General features: G+C 35.7%; 1 protein-coding gene across 1 annotated transcript in view; it reads right to left on the bottom strand.

Moving 5' to 3' along the window:
* The window catches only part of LOC150106378 (uroporphyrinogen-III synthase-like), a 115,906-nt gene that overhangs the window by 25,054 nt on the left and 67,890 nt on the right, over positions 1-22,962 (bottom strand). The window contains exons 5-6 of the mRNA XM_090392409.1: positions 18,957-19,031; positions 11,487-11,570 (exon numbers count right to left, since the gene is read on the bottom strand). Of these exons, the coding sequence (XP_090248535.1) occupies positions 11,487-11,570; positions 18,957-19,031 (159 nt within the window). The remainder of the gene's footprint in view (positions 1-11,486; positions 11,571-18,956; positions 19,032-22,962) is intronic.

Here is a 22,962-nt window from a genome sequence, read left to right on the forward strand (position 1 = left end):
TCTAGCCATAAAAATTAATATTTTCAAATGGCACTAATCGATTTCTATTATAAGATTAAAACTCGGATTCTATTATAAGAGATGATTAGCACAAAAGAGATATCTCTTATAATAGAATCCGAGCCAGTGCCCTCGCCAACCTCTGATGAGGCCACCAACACCAAATAGATTGGAATCCAACTTCTAATATTCACAAATGTTACAATGAACTTATAAGATGTATCCTGGAGTCAAAAGAAATCACCCTCGATTCTACCCACATGAATAACAACCTTAGCTACAATTTGCCAGATTCACATAGCTCTGCTGTTCAGTGCTGGCGTTCTCGCGAAATCACACACATGCATATAAATGCAGCTAGAACTGAAGCGTGGAATCCCTTTGAACTTAACTGTAGTTTTTTTTTGATAGCTCTGTTGTTGCTAGTGAGTAATGTTTCTTTCAGTCTTTTTTGTATATATTTTTGTACTTTGACAGCTGACGAAGTTGGCTTTCCAACGAAACTAGTTGTGTCCATATTAGGCTTTTATTCTTAATTATCTCGGTGTTTAAGTCATTAAAATTATTAACATGTTCATAAACTGAGCCAATATGTATACAAATATATATATATATATATATATATATATTGTGAATATTCATTTTTACTTGGTAGAAAATATTATATATATATATATATATATATATATATATCTATGTATAATAATAATAATAGTGGCAATTCCAATAAGTCTTAAGACTCATAGTGGGAGACCCAAACTATCAAACAGATAGTTTGATAGTTTGGATCAAACTATCAGACTTACACACAAAGCACTCATAACTGACTCAGGTAATCCATTCCATTTGTTCACTACTCTCCAAGTGAAAAATCTAGTCCTTGCTAACCACACTCTTACTCAATTTAATAACTGTCAGTACTTGGCTAGAGGAGGTGGAACAAGAGCTGAGACATGTTTTGCTAAAAACGTGGAAATTCCAGTTAATAAGGGATAATTATTCGACTTGCACTCTTTGTATGAATCTGTGATGCACATCTTCCACATCATCTCTGGCATCCCCTGCTCTATAGCAACAACTAATTTTATATTTTGTCTTATTGGCCTCAATCTCACACCATACTGACTCAAAAGAACTGCTACTGCCTGACTGATTCCTATTCTTGCTGGCTGTAATCCATCTGCTATCATTAGCAGTATCCCACCTGCTGTCTTGTCTATTCTATACTCCTTGAAAATACTAAATCCATCACATTCTATCCCTGTAACTATGTTATCTGCTGTTAGCCAAATCTCTCATGCCTATAACTTTTTGCAAAGTTACACTAACGATTGCCAAAAACTCCTCCCTCCTATTCTTGATGCTTCTATCATTAGTATATAGTAACTGTAGCTTCCCTTAGGCCCCAACCACCTTTACATTATGAATTGACTACCCCATTCAATACTGTTGCCGGAGAAACTAGATTCAGCATTTTTTGTTCATTCATTTCATGTGTGCCTTCACTCACACTCACACATATTTGCATCTACCCTAATTTCTTTAGTTTCCTGACTTTGCACTTCCACACTTTAAGTGAATAAAGCTCTTTATAGATAGCTAATTCCAAATCCATTTAAGTGCATTATATCAAGCATTCTACAAATTTTTCTGCCCATGAAACTCAGGGCATAGGTCCACAAACTTTATGTTATTCCTTCTACACAATCTGTGTACTGATTCATTACCTATCGTCACCCTTCTTCTTCTCAGTTTGCCTCTATCTATCATAGTGTGGCAACAGACTCACAAACTTTATCTTCTCTCGCCCCCCCCCCCTCTCTCTCTTCTTTTTCACTTCTTCCAATAACTCTTTAATATCCTCCCTTATGTTACACCTGATATCTTGAGAATATAGTATTCTCAGTTATCATGGTGTAACATGAAAAATAAACAACATAAATAAAAACCCCTGCATAAAAGGAATAATTTAATTAATAAAATATTCTTGCATCCAGTATAAATTGAGTAAAATGTAAAGGTCTATTGTTTAGTTAAGATAACAAAAGAAAAGAATGTATTAAGATGTATTATGACTAAACAAGGAATTTGTATTGAATAAGTAGCTAACTAAGAATTAATATAGTAATGCGATTAAGAATGAAAGAGTTAAGTGCATAAGTATAAAAGAATGAGTCATGAAATACGCTATGTAAGAGGCTACAGATTAAGCATTAAGTAGAATTCTGAGAAAAGGTTTAAAAGGGGGGGTTAAGATAGAGGCTAACAAGAGAAATAACGGAATATCGCTTAGGGCCTATACCCGGATAGAAACTTCGTTACGAGTTGCCGATCAAAATGACGGATGGCGGCAAAATGCTACCCAATTGGTAGACAGATGGATAAAGAAGTAAGAAAGGGCGCCGTTAGGGAGGCAGTTATAAAAGGGTTGGTAGCCCCCCCCCCGTGGCTTTTTTTTTTCGAGGAGTAGGCTCTCTTGGTGTTTGGGGAAGATGTTTAGATAGTCAAGGAGGCTTGAGGCCTTTTTGCCTTTTGCCAGAGGAGAAGAAACGTTTGGATAGTCGCGGTGGTTTTAGTTTGGTTTTCTAGTGGATTTCACGGTGTTCCTGAGTGGAGAGATATGGCTTATATCCTCATGCCACAACAAGGAATCGAAGGTGAGTGGGAAAGCTATTCCCGTATTCCTATGTAGAAAGCGAAATATACCATAGAGTCATAGGAAGCTGTGAAAATATAGATGTCCTCGTTTTGGATAGTACAGCCGACGGCGTAGATGTTTATATAGCCCTGAATTGCAAGAAGTTATGCAAGCAAGTTCGTTCAGTAGAAGGTAAAGGCCCGTAAGTGAAGCTAAAGAAAGGTATTGTGAATTTTGTCTTATGTTAACTAGAAGTTGTTTGTGATAAGTACCATTGTCATAATACGGAACTGTTAAAGTGATTAAGGAGAAATTATAATAGGACTTTAGAATTTGATAAAGAGTGTTAAAAGTAAGCTAGCTAGTGTTGATAATTTGTGAATAATTAATTGTCCTAAAAATCTTGAGTGCCTACTATATTGTAAAAGGAAAGTTAATGACATAGTTGTGTGTTAATGAAGTAAATGGTTTTGTTAATATTGAGTTTGATTAGTGTGAATTGAGTAATCAAGTAGCATGAGGAATTTGAATGCCTAGTGTGATGTGCAGAGAATCGGAATTGTCATAAATATGTGCTAGAGTAGTTAATGATTTTGTTAGTGTACTTGAAGTTGAATAATCTAATAGTGTGTGGTAATCTAAGTTGTCCATGTTAAGTGAATTCATGTTTTGTATGAAATTTTGTGGCGGTATGATCGTAGAAACTTTTGTCAAATCATAGCCCAACTACTTGTATTAAGCTAATTTTAGTGTGTAAGTAATTTAGTTGAGTATTTTGATATGTACCATGTTTAGAGAAATAATAAACCTTTTGTTTAATGATAAAAAGGTTGTCTGATATTGCTAATCCAATGCACCACTTAGAAACATTCGAGCCTAATCACGCGGGGAATTAATGTTAAGAAACGGGAAGTTTAAGGAATTAATGTTGAATAACAAGAAATAGTGTCACGACTGCAATAGTTACACTTTCAGATATTTGAGTTCCTTTTCTCTGTTTATGTATAAAATATCTTAAACTAAATATCCCAAAGGGCGCAGTTAAAATACAAATACTAGGGATACTACGGGGAACAATAACTCAGATATTAGTAGGAAAATTTGGTGATGTCTTGAAAGTAGAAGTTAGAAGAATATAGACGAAGGCAATTTGTAAGACAAACAAAATCGTAAGATAGAATGGACATAACACTTATACAATACTTCTCACCTCTCAGGTCATTGGTTCCAACAAAACAAATTCTTTTACATTCCTTTCTGCATTCTAACAGCATTACTAATATTATTAATTTTTGAAATAGAGAAACAAGGATTTGTAACACTTTCATGAAGTACTCCCCTTATCATAGAATAATCATAAGAAATTATCTCCTTACATTCTTTCTCTCACTTATTCTTACAATTTTCTTTTTGGTAGCAAGGCTTATACGTTGGTCATACGTAACTGGTAATTAGTTTACGGAATTAACAATGCATATAAAGTATATTAATTAAAGGTAACTTTAATAAATAACTTCTATATTTCGGCAACGTCACGTTGCCATCTTCAGGAACATAAAGATATGGTATGTGCATGCAGGCACTAACAAAAGCAAATGAGGAAGAAAGCAAGAAACTAATATTTTCCTACAGTCCTAATGATGCCCTCTGGTGGGCTAATTTGGTTGAATTGGCAGTTGGGCTGAAGATCTCAAAATGTAAGTCTCCCAAATTTGTGGTAGTTTCATGCACCTAAATTTGTGGTAGTGTCATGCACCCAAATTTGTTGAGGTTAGGAACGTTTTTTAGAGCTGCTGAAGATTCCTTGAATAATCTTTCGTATTTTAACGTGCTGCGGTGTATTATTTTTGTTTTCTTCCAACGAATTCTATGGCGGGTATCTAAGGCATGGTCTGCAGCCCAGAGCGGCTGTACTGATGGAACTTGATGTAGTCTTTGTGTTCTGAAATCCTGATATTTGTTGTTCTGCCTGTTTGGCCAAAGTAGGACAATTTTGGGAGACTTACATTTTGAGATCTTCAGCCCAACTGCCAAGTCAACCAAATTAGCCCACCAGAGGGCATCATTAGGACTGTAGGAACAATATTAGTTTCTTGCTTTCTTCCTCATTTGCTTTTGTTAGTGCCTGCGTGCACATACCATATCTTTATGTTCCTGAAGATGGCAATGTGACGTTGCCGAAATATAGAAGTTATTTATTAAAGTTACCTTTAATTAATATACTTTATATGCGTTCTTAATTCCGTAAACTAATTACCAGTTTTCTTTTTTGGCTTCGGACTTCTTGCATTTTTCTGTTCTCAGTTTGACTGATCTCTATTTAATATGCAACAGTGCACCACAATGCACACTGTTGCATATTAAAAAATCACTACTTTTCAACATAATGAAAATTAGCTGAAAGTAATCTTAATCCCAATACCAGGAAAAGCAGTCCAATTCCCTCAAAATTATCACCCAATCAGCCTACGCTATTGCCTGGGAAAAACAGCTGAGAGGTTAATACTAACAAGACTGCAGTAAGTCAATAAAGAATTGAATTTCATCCACAATGAGCAAATTGCATTCTGGGAGAACTACTCTGCTGATCAACAAGTTCTCAGAGTCATATGAAAATGACTCTGAGAAAATGAAAGCAGCATATACGGGCTATTTCCTCAATGCTGCCAAAGCACTCAACAAAATATGGCACACAATGGGCTTTTCAAATTTCTGGAGGCCAAATTTCCATTAGTACCAGTCAAACTTAACAAATCCTACCTTCGTGATTGCAAACTCTGAGGGAAGGTGCAAGGAATTCAATCGTCTGAACACAAAATCACAGCAAATGTTTCCAAGGCTTCTTACTATCACCTCTGCTATTTGCCATCTATGTGCCTGCCATGCACAGTTGTCCCAAAAACAGCTTTATATGCAGATGATACTGCAATAATGGTCCACTACCTGCAATCTAGATTCTTCTTCTGCAGCTTTTCCCACTTAAGTAGGATCGCTGTTTGTAGCGAGTCTCCTCCACAACCTCCTATCTTGGGCTGTAGCCACATCCAAGTTCTTCATCCTCAAGTCCTCCTCCACCATCTCTTCTTTGGCCGCCCGCACTTCCGCCCTCCTCATCACATGACCTAACCATCTCAACCTTGCCTACTGTATCTTTGCTCCTAAGTTCGTAACTTTCGCAGTTCCCCTTACATAGTAATTTCTCAGACGATCCTTACTGGTCACACCGCACATCACCTAAGCATTATTATAACACTACCTCCATCCTGCTGATGTTATTTTTCCTCAGGGCCACAGTTTCCATAGCATACGTCACAGCTGGTCTCACTACTGTCCTGTAGATTTTGCCTTTTAGATTGCTTGGCACCCTCTTATTGCATAGCACTCCAGCCATCTCTCTCCAGTTCCTCCATCCTGCATCCCACTTCCTTCTCAGCCTCACCATCCTCTTTCATTGTTGAACCTAAGTATCTAAAGTCACTGGCCTCCCTGATGACATTTCCTTCAAGCTCCAGATATGTCTCCTGGCTGCCATCCACTTTGCAACACATATACTGTGTCTTACTTCTGCTCAGTCTCATACCTCTCTCTCTTCCAGTACTTTCCTCCAACTTTCCAGTTTAGCTGCCACTTCTTCTCTTGATTCTGCACACAGCACGATGTCATCTGCATACAACAAAGTCCAAGGTGCATCTTCTCTCACCTTCTCCATCACAATATTAAACAGGAACGGACTTAATGCTGACACTTGATGCAAGCCAACTGTCACTGAAAAACTTTCTGTCTCTCCCAGGCAGGTTCGAACTCTTATCTTCACATTTCTATACATCTCCTGACATATTTCTCCAGTACCTTCTTCGCCCTCAGACATCTCCATACTTCTTGCCTTGGCACTCTATCATACGCTTTCTCCAGATCAATAAATACCAGATGTAGCTCCCGTTGCTTGTCTTGAAACTTTTCCATCATTTGTCGTAACCCAAAGATAGCATCCGCCATCGATCGACCAGGCATGAAGCCAAATTGCTCCTTTACAATCTCCACCTCCTTCCTCAGTCTTCCATGAAGAACCCCTCTCTAGGATTTTCATTGTGTGGGACATCAACTTTATTCCTCTGTAATTCTTATAGTCTTGTGCATCCCCTTTACTCTTGTAGATGGGGACAAGAGTCTTTCTCTCCATTCTTCGGGTATATTTTCCTGTTAACAAACTTTTATTAACAGGCCCCACAGGAGGTCAATCTCCTTTTCCCCAGTGCCTTCCATGCCTCCACTGGGATCCTGTCAGGGCTCACCAATTTTCCATTCTTCATCCTATTTATGGCCTCCTTCACTTCTACTCTACTAATGTTCTGCACTAATCCCTCATAAGGCTCCCTATCTTCTCGTGAGTCGTTGCATTTTCTTCATTCAAATGCCCTTCAGAGTATATTCTCCATCTGTTTCTTATATCGACATCCCTCCTTAATATCCTTCCTCCAGTGTTTGATCTGCCTCACATGCACAATGTCCTTTGATGCCTTATTTCTATATTTTGCCAATCGATAAATCTCTCTCTGTCCTTCCTTTGTTTCTAATTGATCATAAAGGTCTTGATATGCCATGGCCTTCACTTGTGCAACAACAACTCTGTTGGCTTCTTGCTTTTTCTCTCTGTACTCCTCTCTGTCCTCTTCCACTCTTGACTCATCCCACTTCTGCTTTGCCTTCCTCTTAGCCGTCACTGCTTCTTGTACATTATTATTCCACCACCAACCCTCTGTCTGCTCTCTAATTTTTCCAGATGTTTCACCAAGCAACCTCGATGGCAATCTAGATTAGCAATCAAAAAACTGCAAAATGTGATCTTGAAATGAGAACAATGATTAAAAAAATTGTGAATAGATATAAAAGTAGACAAGAGCACTGTGCTATTCACAAGAAGATTAACATCCTCATAAAGTAAAGTGGTCATTTCCACTATGCACAGGTGATACTGCAGATAAACAGTTAACTATCTGTACCTCTGCAGGCTTGATTTCCACTGATGAGAGACCCCAATAAAGGGTGGGACTGGTCTGATCAGTGACCATATATATTATGCATGGCAATATACATCTCCATTCCATGGCAACCAGTAGCCAAATACTTAGAGGTACAACTATATATTGTGGTTTGTTTTGTGACTCATGTCAATCATAGCTGTTCAAAAGCAAATAGGACAATAGGACAGCTATCCATTACTCAAAAGATGTAGCCAGCTAAGCACTTATGTCGTGGCTTGTCTGCTTGTAGTCACATGGTGGATAACAACATTAACAAACTACAGATAATCCAAAACAAATATTTATAAGTAGCATTCAGCACACCATGGTTTGTAAAAAATAGATGGGTTTGCTAAGAAGCCATATATTAAAATACTAAAACCCATGCTGGTCTGGTTGGATGAGTGGTTAGCATATCTGCTCTCCAGCCAAGAGGCTGTAGGTTTAAATCCTGCCAGGGGCATGGATGTTTGTGATTGTCCTACTAACTGTTTACCACATATACTGCTGTAACCTGTATCCTGGCACAATATAACCTTGGATGTCTTTGCACCATAAAAATTAAAAATAACTAACTAAAACCCATACTGAACAGGTGACTTTTTAAACCTACTGCCAGAAGTCCAAAAAATAGGTGAGCCAAAGGCTCAATAATATCTCAAGTTCATTACAGTCTACTACCAGACTGTGGACTACAATAAAGAAATCTCTCAAGACATTTTAGGGCTTTTAAAAAATAAAATAAAAAATTAAAATAAACCTACTAGAAGTCATTAGCTCACAACAGGGCAGTCAAATGTTCAATCATCCTTAATCTAGCAATTTTTTTGCAAATCTGACAAAAGGATTAAGAACCACAGGTCCAATCAATCCATTGTGCCAAAACATTTAACTATCCATACCCCCACAGGCCTGTTTCTTACTGATGAGATCCCCAATAAAAGTTGAAAATGGTCTGTTTAGTGACCCTTCCCATAATGCATGACAATATACCAGTGGCGGCTCGTGACTTGAAATCACAGGGGTGCTGCAACTTTCGAAATACAGTAAAACCTCGGTTATAGAACACCTCTGTTCTCGAACAATTCAGTTCCCGCATATATTTTCTAAACAAAAAATGCCCCAGTTTCTGAACAGGCAAAAGGCAACCACGTGCTCCACGTGCTGAGCTGTAAGGCAGGAAAGTGTCAGTTATGCAGCAGCCTTTGTTCAGTGCAGACACCTGCTCGAATTCGTGGTGAGTCTCATAAATTATTATTAATTAAGCCACCATGGGGCCACAGAAGAATAATGATAGCAGCAAAGCGAAAAGAAAAGTTGTTAGAACCATGATAGAGATGAAAAAAGAAATCATATCCAAACATGAAAATGGCATTTGTGTCTCGAATCTTACTATGCAGTTCGGTATGGCGAAATCAACAATATGTACAATACTCAAAAATAAAGAGGCGATCAAGAGAGCTGATGTTGCAAGAGGAGTGAAAGTTCTTACTAAATAAAGATCACAGACGATTGAAGAAGTGGAAAAATTGTTGCTGATTTGGATAAACGAGAAACAGTTAGCTTGAGTATCCTTGACAAAGCCTGGGCGCAAATGACTTACAGGACGATAAACTCGGCCTGAAGGAAAATGTGGCTAGACTGTGTAGCAGACAGAGACTGAGCATGTTGCTTTTGTCAATGATATAGTGTCTGGGCAAAAGCATGGGCTTGGAAGTTGACAATGCTGATGTGGAGGAGTTAGTGGAGGATCACAGGAATGAGCTCATTACGGAAGAACTGGAACACCTTCAGAAGGAGCAGCAAAAGACGGAGGTGGAGGAAATGTCTTCAGACACAGAGGAAGTGATCGAGTATGTTCCTAGTTCTTTGATCAAAGAAATGTGTGTGAAATGGGGTGAGGTGCAAAGTTTTGTGGAAAGATATCACCCTCACAAAGCTGTAGCAAACTACATCATAAACCATTTCAATGACAGTGCCATGTCTCACTTCAGAAACATTTTAAAACGCAGGCAAAAACAAATGTCATTGGACAGGTTTATAGTGAGACAGAGGCCCAGTATGTCTCAAGCAGAGTCAAGTGGTGCCAATAGACAGAAAAGAAAAAACCCCAGAAGGACAGTAACCTGATGTTTTTATGGAAGGGGACTCCCCTTACTCACCTCCTTCCACTTATGCCATCAACTATCCTCTGCATGTATAGTTAAAGTGAAGTTAAATATTCATTTTTATTTTATCTATTTATTGTGTTTATTCTTTTTATGTAAGATTTTATGCATTTTCATTATGTTTGTATACAATCTTATGCATGAAGTACTGTTGTAAAGGTTTAAATAAACTATCATCTGGGGTTTGGGAATGGATTAATCCATTTTACATTAATTCTTATGGGAAAATGGTTTCAGTTTTCGAACAATTCGGTTTCCGAACAGCCTTCGGGAACGAATTAAGTTCGACAACCGAGGTTCCACTGTATACATACACACTGTAAGTACAGTGTATACGTGTTTGGATAAAATATCAAAATTATGGTAAAAATTTTAAAACAAATTAAACATGAAAAAATATTGTTTATTACTGTTAAAATTATACAGTTTGGTATAATTCAAAATTACTTAAAAATAAAATATATTCTTGTTTTGTTTCATGAAAAAAATATTGTTTATTATTGATAAAATTATACAGTTTAGTATAATTCAAAATTACTTAAAAATTCTGAGGTCATAATTGTCAATAACCCCAATAATATTCTAAAATAAAAACTATAACAAATGTTATGTCTTTAATTGTAATGTCCAAATATTTAAAGAGACAGAGTAAACATGATAAGCACTATGAACACTCTACTACTGACACAAACTGAATATAAACAACAGTGGAACATAGCTCGCATCTCACTATGACATGCATATGCTTGCGCATGTAGCAATATGATACTGTGGTAAACACAGTGCTGCTAGCATCCTTCGCCCTCCTAAGATGGATTTTTATTCTTGTTTATACAAAATAAGAGAATAGTATTGTTGATGATAAAATTAAATATTACAAGCAAATATAAATAAATTAATAAATATATTTATATATCGAGAAAAATTGGCGGTGCTGCAGTTACGCAGTGCCTATGCACGAGCCTCCCCTGCAATATACATAAGGAAAGGAAGTGATCTGTGAATTATGGGATGCTAGGGAAATTTGATAGGAAATCATCTGCCACCATATACAAATAGCCTGGTTGCTAAGTACTTGATATGCAAACTTTTGTTGGCTGATGCTTGGGTAAGGATAAAAACTAGAATATAATTTCTTATCAAGTGCAATTTACTTTGCAACCACCAAACAAGAAAAAACTTGCTAGAAGCAAACTATAATTTAGCATTTAGTATCTTAAGCTGAACTTTTCATTACTTATGTTTAACAATATACCAAACAAAATATTTGTATATAATTTAGAATGAAATTTTCCGAAATGCAATTTCAACTGCAATAATGCTACAGTATCCAGCTGCATTTGTGCTATAAAATGCAATCATTTTGGCAAATCGACTTGTTGGCAGTTTAGCGACAGGTTAGTAACTGTTGATGGTGGTAACCAGTCTATAATGTAACTAGAAAAATACAAGCAGATATTATTAACTTTTTTTTATGAACTATATTTTCAGAAACTACATATTTTGTAGTTTATGCTCAATTAGTAAGTTCTAATTGAGCATATCATTTCCAAATGTTTTATCTGGAACCTCATAAAATAAACCTTGGTTTATTGTATTTAATTTAGATATAGACTAAGTCAATTAACTAAATGTTGTTTAATTCAAAGAAATTTTTACCATTCTTCTGGAGTTTTATGAAAACTGTTTCCTTCCTGAGATTACTGCAAGGAAAGAGTAATGGCTTACTTGATAGTGAAACCTCTTAGAGAAAAAAAAAAAAAAATATATTAGCATATATATAGTAGCTGTTCCTTAAATTATGTTCAAGAATATTAGCATATCAGAAGTACACTACCTAATGCTACAATTAAAAATTTTGCATAGAGTACTTATGAACAAGTTAACTGGTGTAAAATTAAAGTGTGCATCATTTTATAACTTCTATAAACTGAGATATGGCATAGTATTATTATTATGATACCTCCATGGCATAAAAAGGTTCACTGTCTGAGATTTGTCCTAAATGCCACAATACCTGTTATTGTAAATCCATTCACAGGCTGTACAGTTACCATACTTTCCAACAACACATTCTGATTACCTACTGCTTGCCATGTTAAAAAAAAAACAAAAAAACTTTTAATTTTTCTCTTCTCTCTCTCTCTCCACTCTGAAACCCTCTCCCACGTCTATCTAGTAAACTCCTCTTAGCAAGTTATATTTTAACAATCAGGGATCAGAGGCCTAACGAATGTCTTAATAATGTCAATTCTGAGATAAATTGAGAGAATGCCATTTTGAAGAGCCTACTGTATTCAGTAGACTCTTCAAAATTCCAGTCTCTCAATTTATCTCAGAATTCACATTATACAGTATTAAGACATAGTAGGCTCTTCAAAATGGCATTCTCTCAATTAATCTCAGAATTGGCATTATACAGCATTATTAAGACATTCGTTAGGCCTCTGATCCCTTTTCAGGATTTTTATATCTCCATTGAAATCTAAGCATCCAAATCTGTACACACACAGTCTTGTCTTGATGCAGGCTGATCAAAGTTTTATAACAGTAAACAAATGGCAACTGTTTAGTGCAGCATGTCCACTGAATTTCCATACCCTCTCAACTATCAATGCCAAGATTTTAAACTTTTCTGAAACTTTCTGCAACCAGTTCTAGTTAATATAATATGCAGCCATTTGATTACTTGTAACACAAGAATAAAATATTCAGTATCCCTTTTTTTTTTTTCTAAATGGGTTCCTTTTTTATGTACATTTCTTGTTCTGAATTGGCTCCAGAGATAAATGCCTCTGCTTTTCTGTCAGGCATCGGCTACAACTATACATTCTTAGAATTAATTTCACTCAACCAAATGAATACTTTCCAAAAGGCAAAAGTATGAATCACTTCCAAATGTTAAAATATTTAAAAGTTTACGATAACAGTGTCTAGAATGCTTAAAGTCAGCCCATAAGTCTCGTGCAATAAGGTTTGAAGCAGAAGTCTAAGTACATCTTGAATAGCACCAACAAAATATTTCAAGGCATCTGAATGGTAGTCAAAATGAATAAAAAGGCAATGCACGTGATTGCATGCATGCACACATGCACGCACACACTATCTAATTTCCAAGTACAGAAAGATGGTCTCAGATGTAATATCAATGAACATAATGAATCAACTTTTCTTTTTCTACACATGCTTCAGAAACTTCTTCAAGAAGAAAAAATTCTGAGAAAATAAGATCACTTACATACACATGTGCAGCTTTTCTATCTAGGGTGTTGTACACTGAAGATACAGCTAGAGTTTATTCATTCTGGCAGTGTCTCTATGGTATCTTTGGGATTTTAAGTATTGCCAGTATGAATTTTACACTGTCAATTAACAGGAATCTTCTTATTTATATCATTCACCTTTGGACAAATGCCAGTGAAATTTCAGGGAATTTTTTATGTGGTTGGTTGTTCTTGACACTGCAACAACATTTGATCATGGGATTGTATGGCACAAATGCCTATTAAGTAAGCTCTCATCATATGGTTTGTCTTCTAATTTCTACAACTGGGTTGTTAGCTTTCTCTCTGATCACAATATTATATGCTTTATGGTAGATGGATCTTAATCCTTAAACTTTGCAACTAATGCTGGAACTCCCTAAAGATCTGTTCTTTCAACTACTCTCTTCCTTTTATATATCAACAGTCTTCTCCAGCAGACTGCAAAAGCAATTTAAATTTTGCTAATGACAATGTGCTCATGCCACATCTCATTTTCTCATTTGACAAGCTTTGACTACATAATCAACAAAACAACTTCCAAAATATCAGCTTTACAACCATAAATTCTGATCTCCGAACAATTCTTCAATGGAATTCTGATAAGCTTTTGGCAATTTCAATGCTAGTAAAACTCAATTCTAAACATTCCTATTTTGTAAGAAACTTTATTTCACAAAAAAAAAAAAAAAAAAAAAAAAAAAAAAAAAAAAAAAAAAAGGTTCTCCTTTTCTTCCAGCTTTACTTTTAATAACACCCAAATCTCAGGACAGAATGAGATTTCTCTTCTTGGGATAATCTAATTTCCATTCTGTCTTTCTCAGCATAAACATATAAATACTGCTGAGTATCCAAAAAGTTAGATTCTCTTTCACCCAAGGTGTTGTTTTACCTATCAAATCAAAAATCCATTCAACAACTGAATTACTTTTCTCATATTTTAAGATGGAGCTCTTTAAAAGAGCTTTCTAAATTCAATTAACTCAGTACAAATGAGAGAAATTAATTTGATTAATGACCTCTCTCTCACACACACACACACACACACACACACACACACACACACACACACACACACACACACCAATGTTTTAGATATTCATCTCCTCTTTTGTATTTTCTACAAATATTTTTACTGTTATTATTCATAAGAAATGACACCAGTAAATCCAATAGCATAAAGCAGCTTTTCGTCCCACATCATTTATTTATTCTACTATTGTTTTTTAGAACAATCTCTCCTTATATGTTTGCTAAAGAATACAAACTGCAAGCTGTCAAACCTGATATTAACAAGTTTCTTCTTTCACCTCAATTTTATTGGGGAATTATAAGTGGTTGGTTGCTCTTGATACTGCTACAACATTGATTATGGGATTGTCTGGCACAAATGCCTATTAGGTAAGCTCTCATCATATGGTTTGTCTTCTGATTTCTACAACTGGGTTGTCAGCTTTCTCATGCTAAAGTGAATTAAGACCATTCATGATTAGTTTATGATATGATTTTTTGGGAGAGTGAAAAACTTCTTGCTTATAGGATTAACATACACGCACACACACACAAAAAAAAAAAAAAGAAAGAAAGAAAGAAAAGACTAAGTGACTTGTAGTTAGTGTCCAATTGGTTATTTATTTATTTTCTTTTTTCATTTGGAAATAATGCATATCAAATCATATTTAAAGTTAGTTTCTTTTTTTTTTTCCATGAATTAACTGAGTACATTTTTCAAGATTCACTTTAGCAAACTGTTTTTTTTTTTTTTTTTGAAATCACTACCATGGGCTGGTAGTTTTGTATGTACCTTCTGCCTGGAAAAGAGAACAAGGATGAAATTCTATATGCAACATGAAGAATGTTATAGGCCTGTTTTAAAGTAGGTAAAGATTTTCCAGGTAGAAAAGAATACATGCAATTGACAGAGAAAAAAAAATAAAAAATTCAATCAATGACAAATATGTTGTAATAAAGATGCCACAGAGGACTGAAAATCAAATTAAATTTCATGAGAGAGAGAGAGAGAGAAAAAGAACACCCTCATTTTGATCTTCTCTGACCCAAAATAACTCATTCTGTTACATTCCTTTACTATTGTAAAATCTTGTTTAGAAAGAATTTTGTACAAAATTCTTATAAACCGATTTTACTTGAGAAAGAAAGTCAATACCAAATACTTGTAGTTTAATTAACAATTTTTCATAAGTGTTCTATGTAATCTGGTAAAATATTAGAAAGAATTGCTACGTTATTTGACCGCAAATATTGTACAAAGAGATGGCCCAGACAGGATTAGAAATGTAGATCTGAGGCTATCACCAGACGCAAAGGTCAGCAAGTTATGGGGTTTTCCTGCCATGACTCAGCAATTTCGTAAGGGGGAAGGAACCCTTGGTGGAACATCAGGAGAACTCGATCTGAAGAAGTCCCAAGGTTGTGAAGGTAGAATAAAAAGAAGACAGGCTCTCTGTTCCAGGCTCTCGCTCTGGCTCTCTCTCTCTCTGTTCCTGACTTGTTCCAGTGTTGCTTCGAGGAGGTTCCTAGGTCCAGCAGTTCCAAGGATGGAGGAAGGATATCCTGCTAGCAGTATTTCGACAATGATAGGAGATTTTTAATGGCATGTCGGCCTATTCGGAAGTCCAATCGTGAAGTTCCTTAAGTGATCTCCAAGAATGCTGTATCGTCATTGCCGAGGAGTAGTGTCTGTTTGCGGTTCTAACAGGAAAGATTATATTCATGATCTCTAGGATTTTGAATGCTGAACTGGCTGAGATAGGTTTCAAGTAAGATGAATGTAGAACTGTTATGGATTGTGAACCTTAGAGCAGGAACTGTTGATTATATAGTTGCTAGTAAAATGTAAAGTTGTGAAGTCAGAAAAACCACACTTCTCAATTATTGTGAAATAGTTATCTGCAGAGTGATGAGCATTTGTTAATGTTAAAAGGTTATTGTTAAGAACTAAGGGTTAAGAATTAACATTTGAAGGAGAGATTGAATGTGAAGCATAGTTAAGCATAATTCTGTTAATAGTCTAAGTTAAATGGAGTTGAAATGTGTGTGAAACTAACCACGTGTCTGACGTATATGTGATTGTATAAATTTGTCTTTGTCTTTAAGCTATAGGTTAGAAGTGCTGATTTAATTAATTTGAGAACCAGACATGTGCGTTGCATTGTTAGCTTAGCAGAATTGATAAGAACCAGATAAAAATTGATATGCGTGAAATCCTTTTCTTTTATCTTGTAATTACCATGTCTTAGTATGAATAAATTGTTTTATTTGTTAATAACTTGCCTGATTTTGACTTGCCAATGCACTTCTCATAAAAATATAGAACCTGTGTGTCGTTAAAGTTAACCACGATTGACTAATAGTGTTTCAAACGTTGCTTGATTTAGAGCTGAATTTTAGAGATAATTCCATGTTCCGCTGAGCATTTCTCTTACATGTATAGGAAATACAAACAATACCTATGCATGATCTTTAATAGCGCAGTCGTTATACAATAAATTTTTAAAGATCAGTGAAAGAGAAAGTCAGCTAGTTAGCAAAGGAATTGGTTCCAGCCAGAGGCAATTCCTGAATCTATACTCCACACCCACATGAAAGTAGCATAGTTACGACCTTGAGAGGGGGGGGGGAATGAAATTGTAGACTAAAGGATTAAAAGTGATAAGTTCAAGCAATGATTACAACTCAGAGTACGACTGATAATAAGAGAAAGAGGGGAAAAAATAATATTGAGATAGAATAAAGCAAGTTCAAAAGATACGAACATAAATAAGAATAAAATATATAATAATATCATTATTTTTACACTATCTTTATCACACTGAAAATTTTGAAGCTTAATTTTATGTATTCCAAATACCCAAACAGTGAAGTTATCTTCATGGGTGACTGATTACCACAACTCAAACTGACTTCCATATTCCAATTCCAGTCATCAAGATGAAAAATGCCAAAGCATTTACTATTACCAATGACCTAAAACAAATAGTCCTCCTGCCACCTAAACCACTAAAACATGCATGATCACAAGAAGAACACACACAATTACAGGTGTAATGGAGTAGAAGGCAGGCAAGATTGTACAGCTTCATAAAGGAGATAATAACAGAAGCCAAGCATCAAATTATAGACCAAGTTATGCATCAGGTGTTGTCGTTAAAGTGTTGGAAAGACTGTGGCAACAGTGATATTATCTTTGATGGACAGCATGGATTTGTTAAAGGAAGGTCTTGTTTAAGTAATCTTACTTACTTATTACAATAAAGTGACAGCAGCATTGGATGCGGGAGATGGATACACAGTAGTATACTTAGACTTTGCAAAGGCTTTTGATAGATTACCACATGACAAGTTGATAGTCAAACTAGAGTGGATAAGGTTGGATATTAGAATAGTGCATTGGATTGGGGATTGACTGTCTGATAGGTATCAACAAGTTGTGTATGGGGGGAGCAACATCCCAGAAGAGGAAAGTCAATAGTGGTGTGCCTCAGGGGTCTCTTTTAGGCTGTTTAACTTGTATGTTAATGATATTGGGGAAGATTTGAATGGGGATATTCAGTTATTAGCAAATGATACAAAGTTGGGATGAATTATGAGAAGTACAGCAGATGCTGTGCCCCTACGAGACTTGAATAGATTGAGTGAATGAGCATGGGAGTGGGGGATACCAGTTCAATGTTGCAAAATGCAACGTTTCAATTTGGAAAGCAAAGATGGGATGTAGAATTTACTCTTGATAGGGATATATTGTTGGAGGCGGAGGAAATGAGAGATCTTGGGATGATGGTGGATAAGGATCTGAAATTCTATATCACATCTCCAAAGTTTCAGTGAGAAAAGAATTTAGAAAAGCAAAAAACTGACAACCCACCAATATGGATTCTGTGAACCTCACTCCACAGCAGGTCTCCTAGCAACACTGCCCACTTTTGAACACAGGGCGGTTAATGTTGCTCTTGACATTTCTAATGCATTTGATCAGATTTTGCATAGAGGTTTGTTTACCAAATTGCCATCTTATGGCAGTTTAGTAAACATTAACAAATGATGAGGAAGATTAAACAGAGTTCCATCCCTTGAAATTAGATTACCAGTTTCCGCTCAGGTCATTCACCATAAATGAAACTAGTAATCACCTTCTTCCATCCATACATAAAGGACTTTCTCACACCACCCACAAATTAAATCCACAGGTTTGCTCTTCACTGAACAAACCTTATAGTGCTCAGATAAACATTCCAAGATCAATGCTCTTTTTTAAACAATGATCTTTTTTGCTATTTCCCAATGGAGTAAAGACAACCTCGTTAATTTCAGGGATACCAAAACACAGTGCTGTCATATTTTTCTCAAGAAAGATTTCATTTCACATCATAACTTTATCTTTGATGACATCCTGATCTCCAGACAAGATTTTTTACTTTCTCTGATCTCTTGTTTGCATCACTCACTACACTCACTTTTGGCCAGTCGATCTTCTCCAGTTGACTAACACCAAATACATTTATTGGAATCCATCACTTTCAGATAATTCCATCCATCCCTGAAATACATCCCAAACATTAGCACAGTACATCCTTTTTCTTCTCATAGAGATCCACCAATATACCATTCGCAATTAACGCTTGCTATCATCATACTCATACCTGACAAAGCACACTGACTGCTGTTTCTACTGCATTCCTGTCTTACTCTCAATAATAGTACACCTAAAAGTTAAAGAAAATAACCAGTATTAAAATAAAGGGTTAAAATATTAACAGTTTTAAACAATAAGGTTTCTATATTTATTTTTATTTTTAAAATAAATAAATAAATATATATATATATGTATGTGTGTGTATGTCCTTACTGTCACAAATAATTGGTATCAATGCATCTGCACTACCAGACTCTTGGCCAAGACATTTAATTTTCAGTTTACATGCTGCAAAAATAAATAAATAAATAAATAAATAAAATTTATTTGAATATTAATTTTTTTATTGGCTTAATAAAAGTAAGTAATTACTAAAATATCTATAAAAGTTAAATCATCAATTACAGAGATAATTTTCTGATTTTAAAATGTTTTCATACACAAATGTTTATTAATGAAATTCTCCAAAATTTGTATAATTTTGGAAGGAAGAACAAAAGTACTTCATTGTTATATTATGCATATATAATAATAATAGAAAATTAATTCATTATTAACAACGTAGAGTAACAAGGCAAGGGAGAAAACACTTTTAGGGAGGAAAAAAATAAATAATAAAATTATTAAAAGTAAAGAGTCAGGGGTGCTTAAGGGTCAAAGCTGTATAACTGAGAGGAGACCTCCACATAGCCTTTAAAGGAATGGAGAGAACTGACCAGGGCTATTGACTTAACGTCCAATCCTCACCTTCTCGTGGTGCACCTTGTTGGGTATCTACTTGGATACTGAACAAACGAGGATGGGCTGGCAATTTGGGATTTAGCCGATCAAATTGTATTCTTATTGGTTAAACCAAAATAAAAATGATGGTACAACATGAAAAATTTCATGCCGGCTGGGGCGTCACCCAGTTAAACAAGGCCTCTGTTGTTTTCACCAGGGCGAACAGTGAAAAGTCAGCTACTGGAACAAATCTGAAAACACACCCCAACTCAACATCACCAGAGTTAAAGATTGATACTATCAACATAAGAAGCCTGAATAGCAAAGAAATGGAGCTAGCTCAGGAATTAGATAAGTACCAGATCGACATAATAGGGTGACTGAAACAAAAAAGACAAAAACTGGTGAGATCTTTCTGAGCAATAAATACAAAATGTTATATTTAGGCAATGACAATCTAGGAAAAGAAGGAGTAGCCATAGTATTCAACACAAAATACAAGACTAATCTTCTTGAATGGCAGGCAGTCTCTAGTAGAGTGATGTGGGGGAAAATATGAGAATGGAGAACTGGACAATCAGACTTATTTGTGCCTATGGTCCCACAGAAGGTTCTACTAAGATAAAAGAGGAGAAATTTTTTGAGGCTTTAGAAAAAGCAACTGACACAATGAAAAAGGAAAAGTTGGCCCTTGTTGGGGATCTAAATAGCAGAGTAGGAAATGATAGTGAGACATACAAAAATATTTTGGGAAAATTTGGAGAAAAGAGCAAAGCTAATAATAATGGCAAATATCTGTTGGATTTCTACTCAGGACATGGACTGGTTATTACTAACACCATGTTCCAACATAAAAATGTGCACAAATTCACATGTAGAGAAGAGACAAGGAATAAGAAAAGTCTCATTGACTATGTTATTGTTGATAGTGATGTTTTCTCCCTGATGCAAGACACAAGAGTGTACAGAGGATCTGAAATTGGAAGTGATCACTATTTAGTCTTCAGCGGGATAAAATTGAATTTCATATTGAAAAGAATAACATGCAAGAAAGTTTAAAAGCGAATAAAAGTTGAGCAGCTCTCAGATGTGAACTGTAGACTAAAATGCACAAAGATTATTCAAGAAAAAATGAAAGAGTTTGAGAACAGGAATCAAACCTTGGAGATTCAGTGGCAAGCCTTGAAGAAAGCCCTGATTGATTCAGCTAGAGAGGCATGTGGTGAAGTTGTCTGCAAGGATAGAAAAATTAGAATGGTGGACACAGGAAGTTAAAGAGGCAGTGAAGGAAAGGAGAAAGCATATCAAAAGTTCCTGGCAAATAAGTCCACTTGTGCTCTTAGAGAATATAGAGACAAATGCAAGAATGCTAAACACTGTGTAAAACTAGCTAAACAAAATTCATAGGAGGACTTTGGCAAGAATATAGAAAATAAATATCAAGAAGGTAGCAAAATATTCTGGAGAATATTTTGCCACCTTCTTGATACTGTTGTTGAAGAATCTTAGGAATGGAGGAAAGAGTGCTGTAAATGGAGTTAGAAATGATAAAAGTGACATGAAAACGGGAGAAAAAGATACCCTTGAAGTATGGAGTAATTACTTTGAAAAACTGCTAAATGAAACAAGCAGTGATGACAGCACAGTGGTAAAAAACACTGACCAGGCATGCAGTCAGGAATACATATCCATACTTGAAGTAGAAAACGCCATCAAAGGCAAATCGAAAAAGGAAATGTGGAAAAGCAGCAGAAGTAGATGATATTCGACCAGAAATGCTGAAGTATGGTGGTATAAGAGTCTTACAGTGGCTGCACTGCATAGTTCAGAAAGCCTGGACAGAGGAACGAATTCCCGATGATTGGAGTAGAGCTCTCATAGTATCCATATATAAAAAGGGAAATAAAACTGAATGTGATAATTACAGAGGTATTTCCCTAGTGAGTGTTCCTGGCAAGATCTATGCAAGTATACTTGAGAAACAGTTGAGAAGAATTGTGGAAGAAAAGCTTGGTGAAGAACAAGCTGGATTCAGGCCAAATAGAGGCTGTCATGATCAGATCTTCACTTTACGACAAATATTCGAGAAAGCATGGGAATATAACAAAGATCTGTATTTAAGTTTTGTCGATTTGGAAAAGGCATATGACAAGGTGCCAAGAGAGAAGCTATTCAATATGCTACAGTCATATGGTGTCAATGGGGCATTATATCAAGCAATACTTAGTCTTTATGTGAGTTGTAAGTCAGCAGTTAGAATTGAAGGAAGTACAGGAAGATGGTTTAATGTTAAATCTGGTGTGACACAATGATGTACATTATCCCCTCTGTTATTTATTATCTATATGGATCACATTATGAAGGAAAGTGGTATTAAACATGATATCAAAATTGGAGATGTTAATGTCAGCTCTTTGCTTTATGTGGATGATGTTATACTTCTAAATAAATCCACTGCAAGTCTACAAGATTCTCTGACTAAATTGAATAACTGTTGTAATAGATATGGTATGAAGGTTAGCAATAAAAAGACAAAGACAAAGACAACGAAAATAGGCAGAATCATTGAAAATGTTAGCTGTTGTGAATGGAGAACCTGTGGAACAAGTAAAACATTTCAGCTACTTAGACATGATTTTTACTGAAGATGGTAAATTAAATAGAGAAATAGACAACAGCATCAGCAAAGCTGGTATGGTGGGAAGTCAACTGAATAAATTCATATGGAATAAGAGAGAAATTAGTCGGAACACTAAATTAGCTGTATACAAGACAGTGTTCAAACCAGTTTTAACTTATGGATCTGAGAGCTGTGTCAGAAGTAAAACACTTGACCAAAGACTAGAGACTGCAGATATGAGAGTCCTGAGAAAGATTATAGCCATGTACAGATGGCAACAAAGGCAATATCATATTAAAAACGAGGATATTAGGAAAGAACTTGACATTGTCAGCATCCAGGAATGCGTTAGCAGAGCTAATCTCAGGTGGTATGGTCACTTAAACAGAATGGGCGAGGAAAGATTAACAAAACAAGTGTTCTCTGACAGGTTGGCAGCAAAACGACCCAGAGGAAGACCAAGATATAGGTGGGTTGATATGGTACAAAGTGCCTTAGACGATAGAAATATAAGATCTGATAATGTTGGAGTCTTGACAAGTAACAGACTGATTTGGAAGAAAATTGTAGATAGGAAGTTAGTAATGATGTAATTTTTTTCATGTAGTACTATTATATCCTGTACACCCCTTGAGGGTACATGGCAGGAAATTGATGATGATGGTGATGATGATGATGAAATAAAGAGTCAAAAGGCTTCAGTTTGGCAATGTAAAATAACCTAAGCAAAGTGGATATTAGATCCAGCATTATTTCAAAGCTGAATGTAGAAACTATATAAGTTTCGTAAGTTGACCAGAGAACTTACGAGAATACATTCCTCAGCATCCCCAAGTTGCCTTAGCTTGTACTACTTAAAAGACAAGTGCATTGCCT

This window comes from Typopeltis vanoorti, chromosome 5 (assembly GCF_054136105.1).
Source record: "Typopeltis vanoorti isolate ZY-2024b chromosome 5, IOZ_Tvanoo_1.0, whole genome shotgun sequence".
NCBI lineage: Eukaryota > Metazoa > Arthropoda > Arachnida > Uropygi > Thelyphonidae > Typopeltis > Typopeltis vanoorti.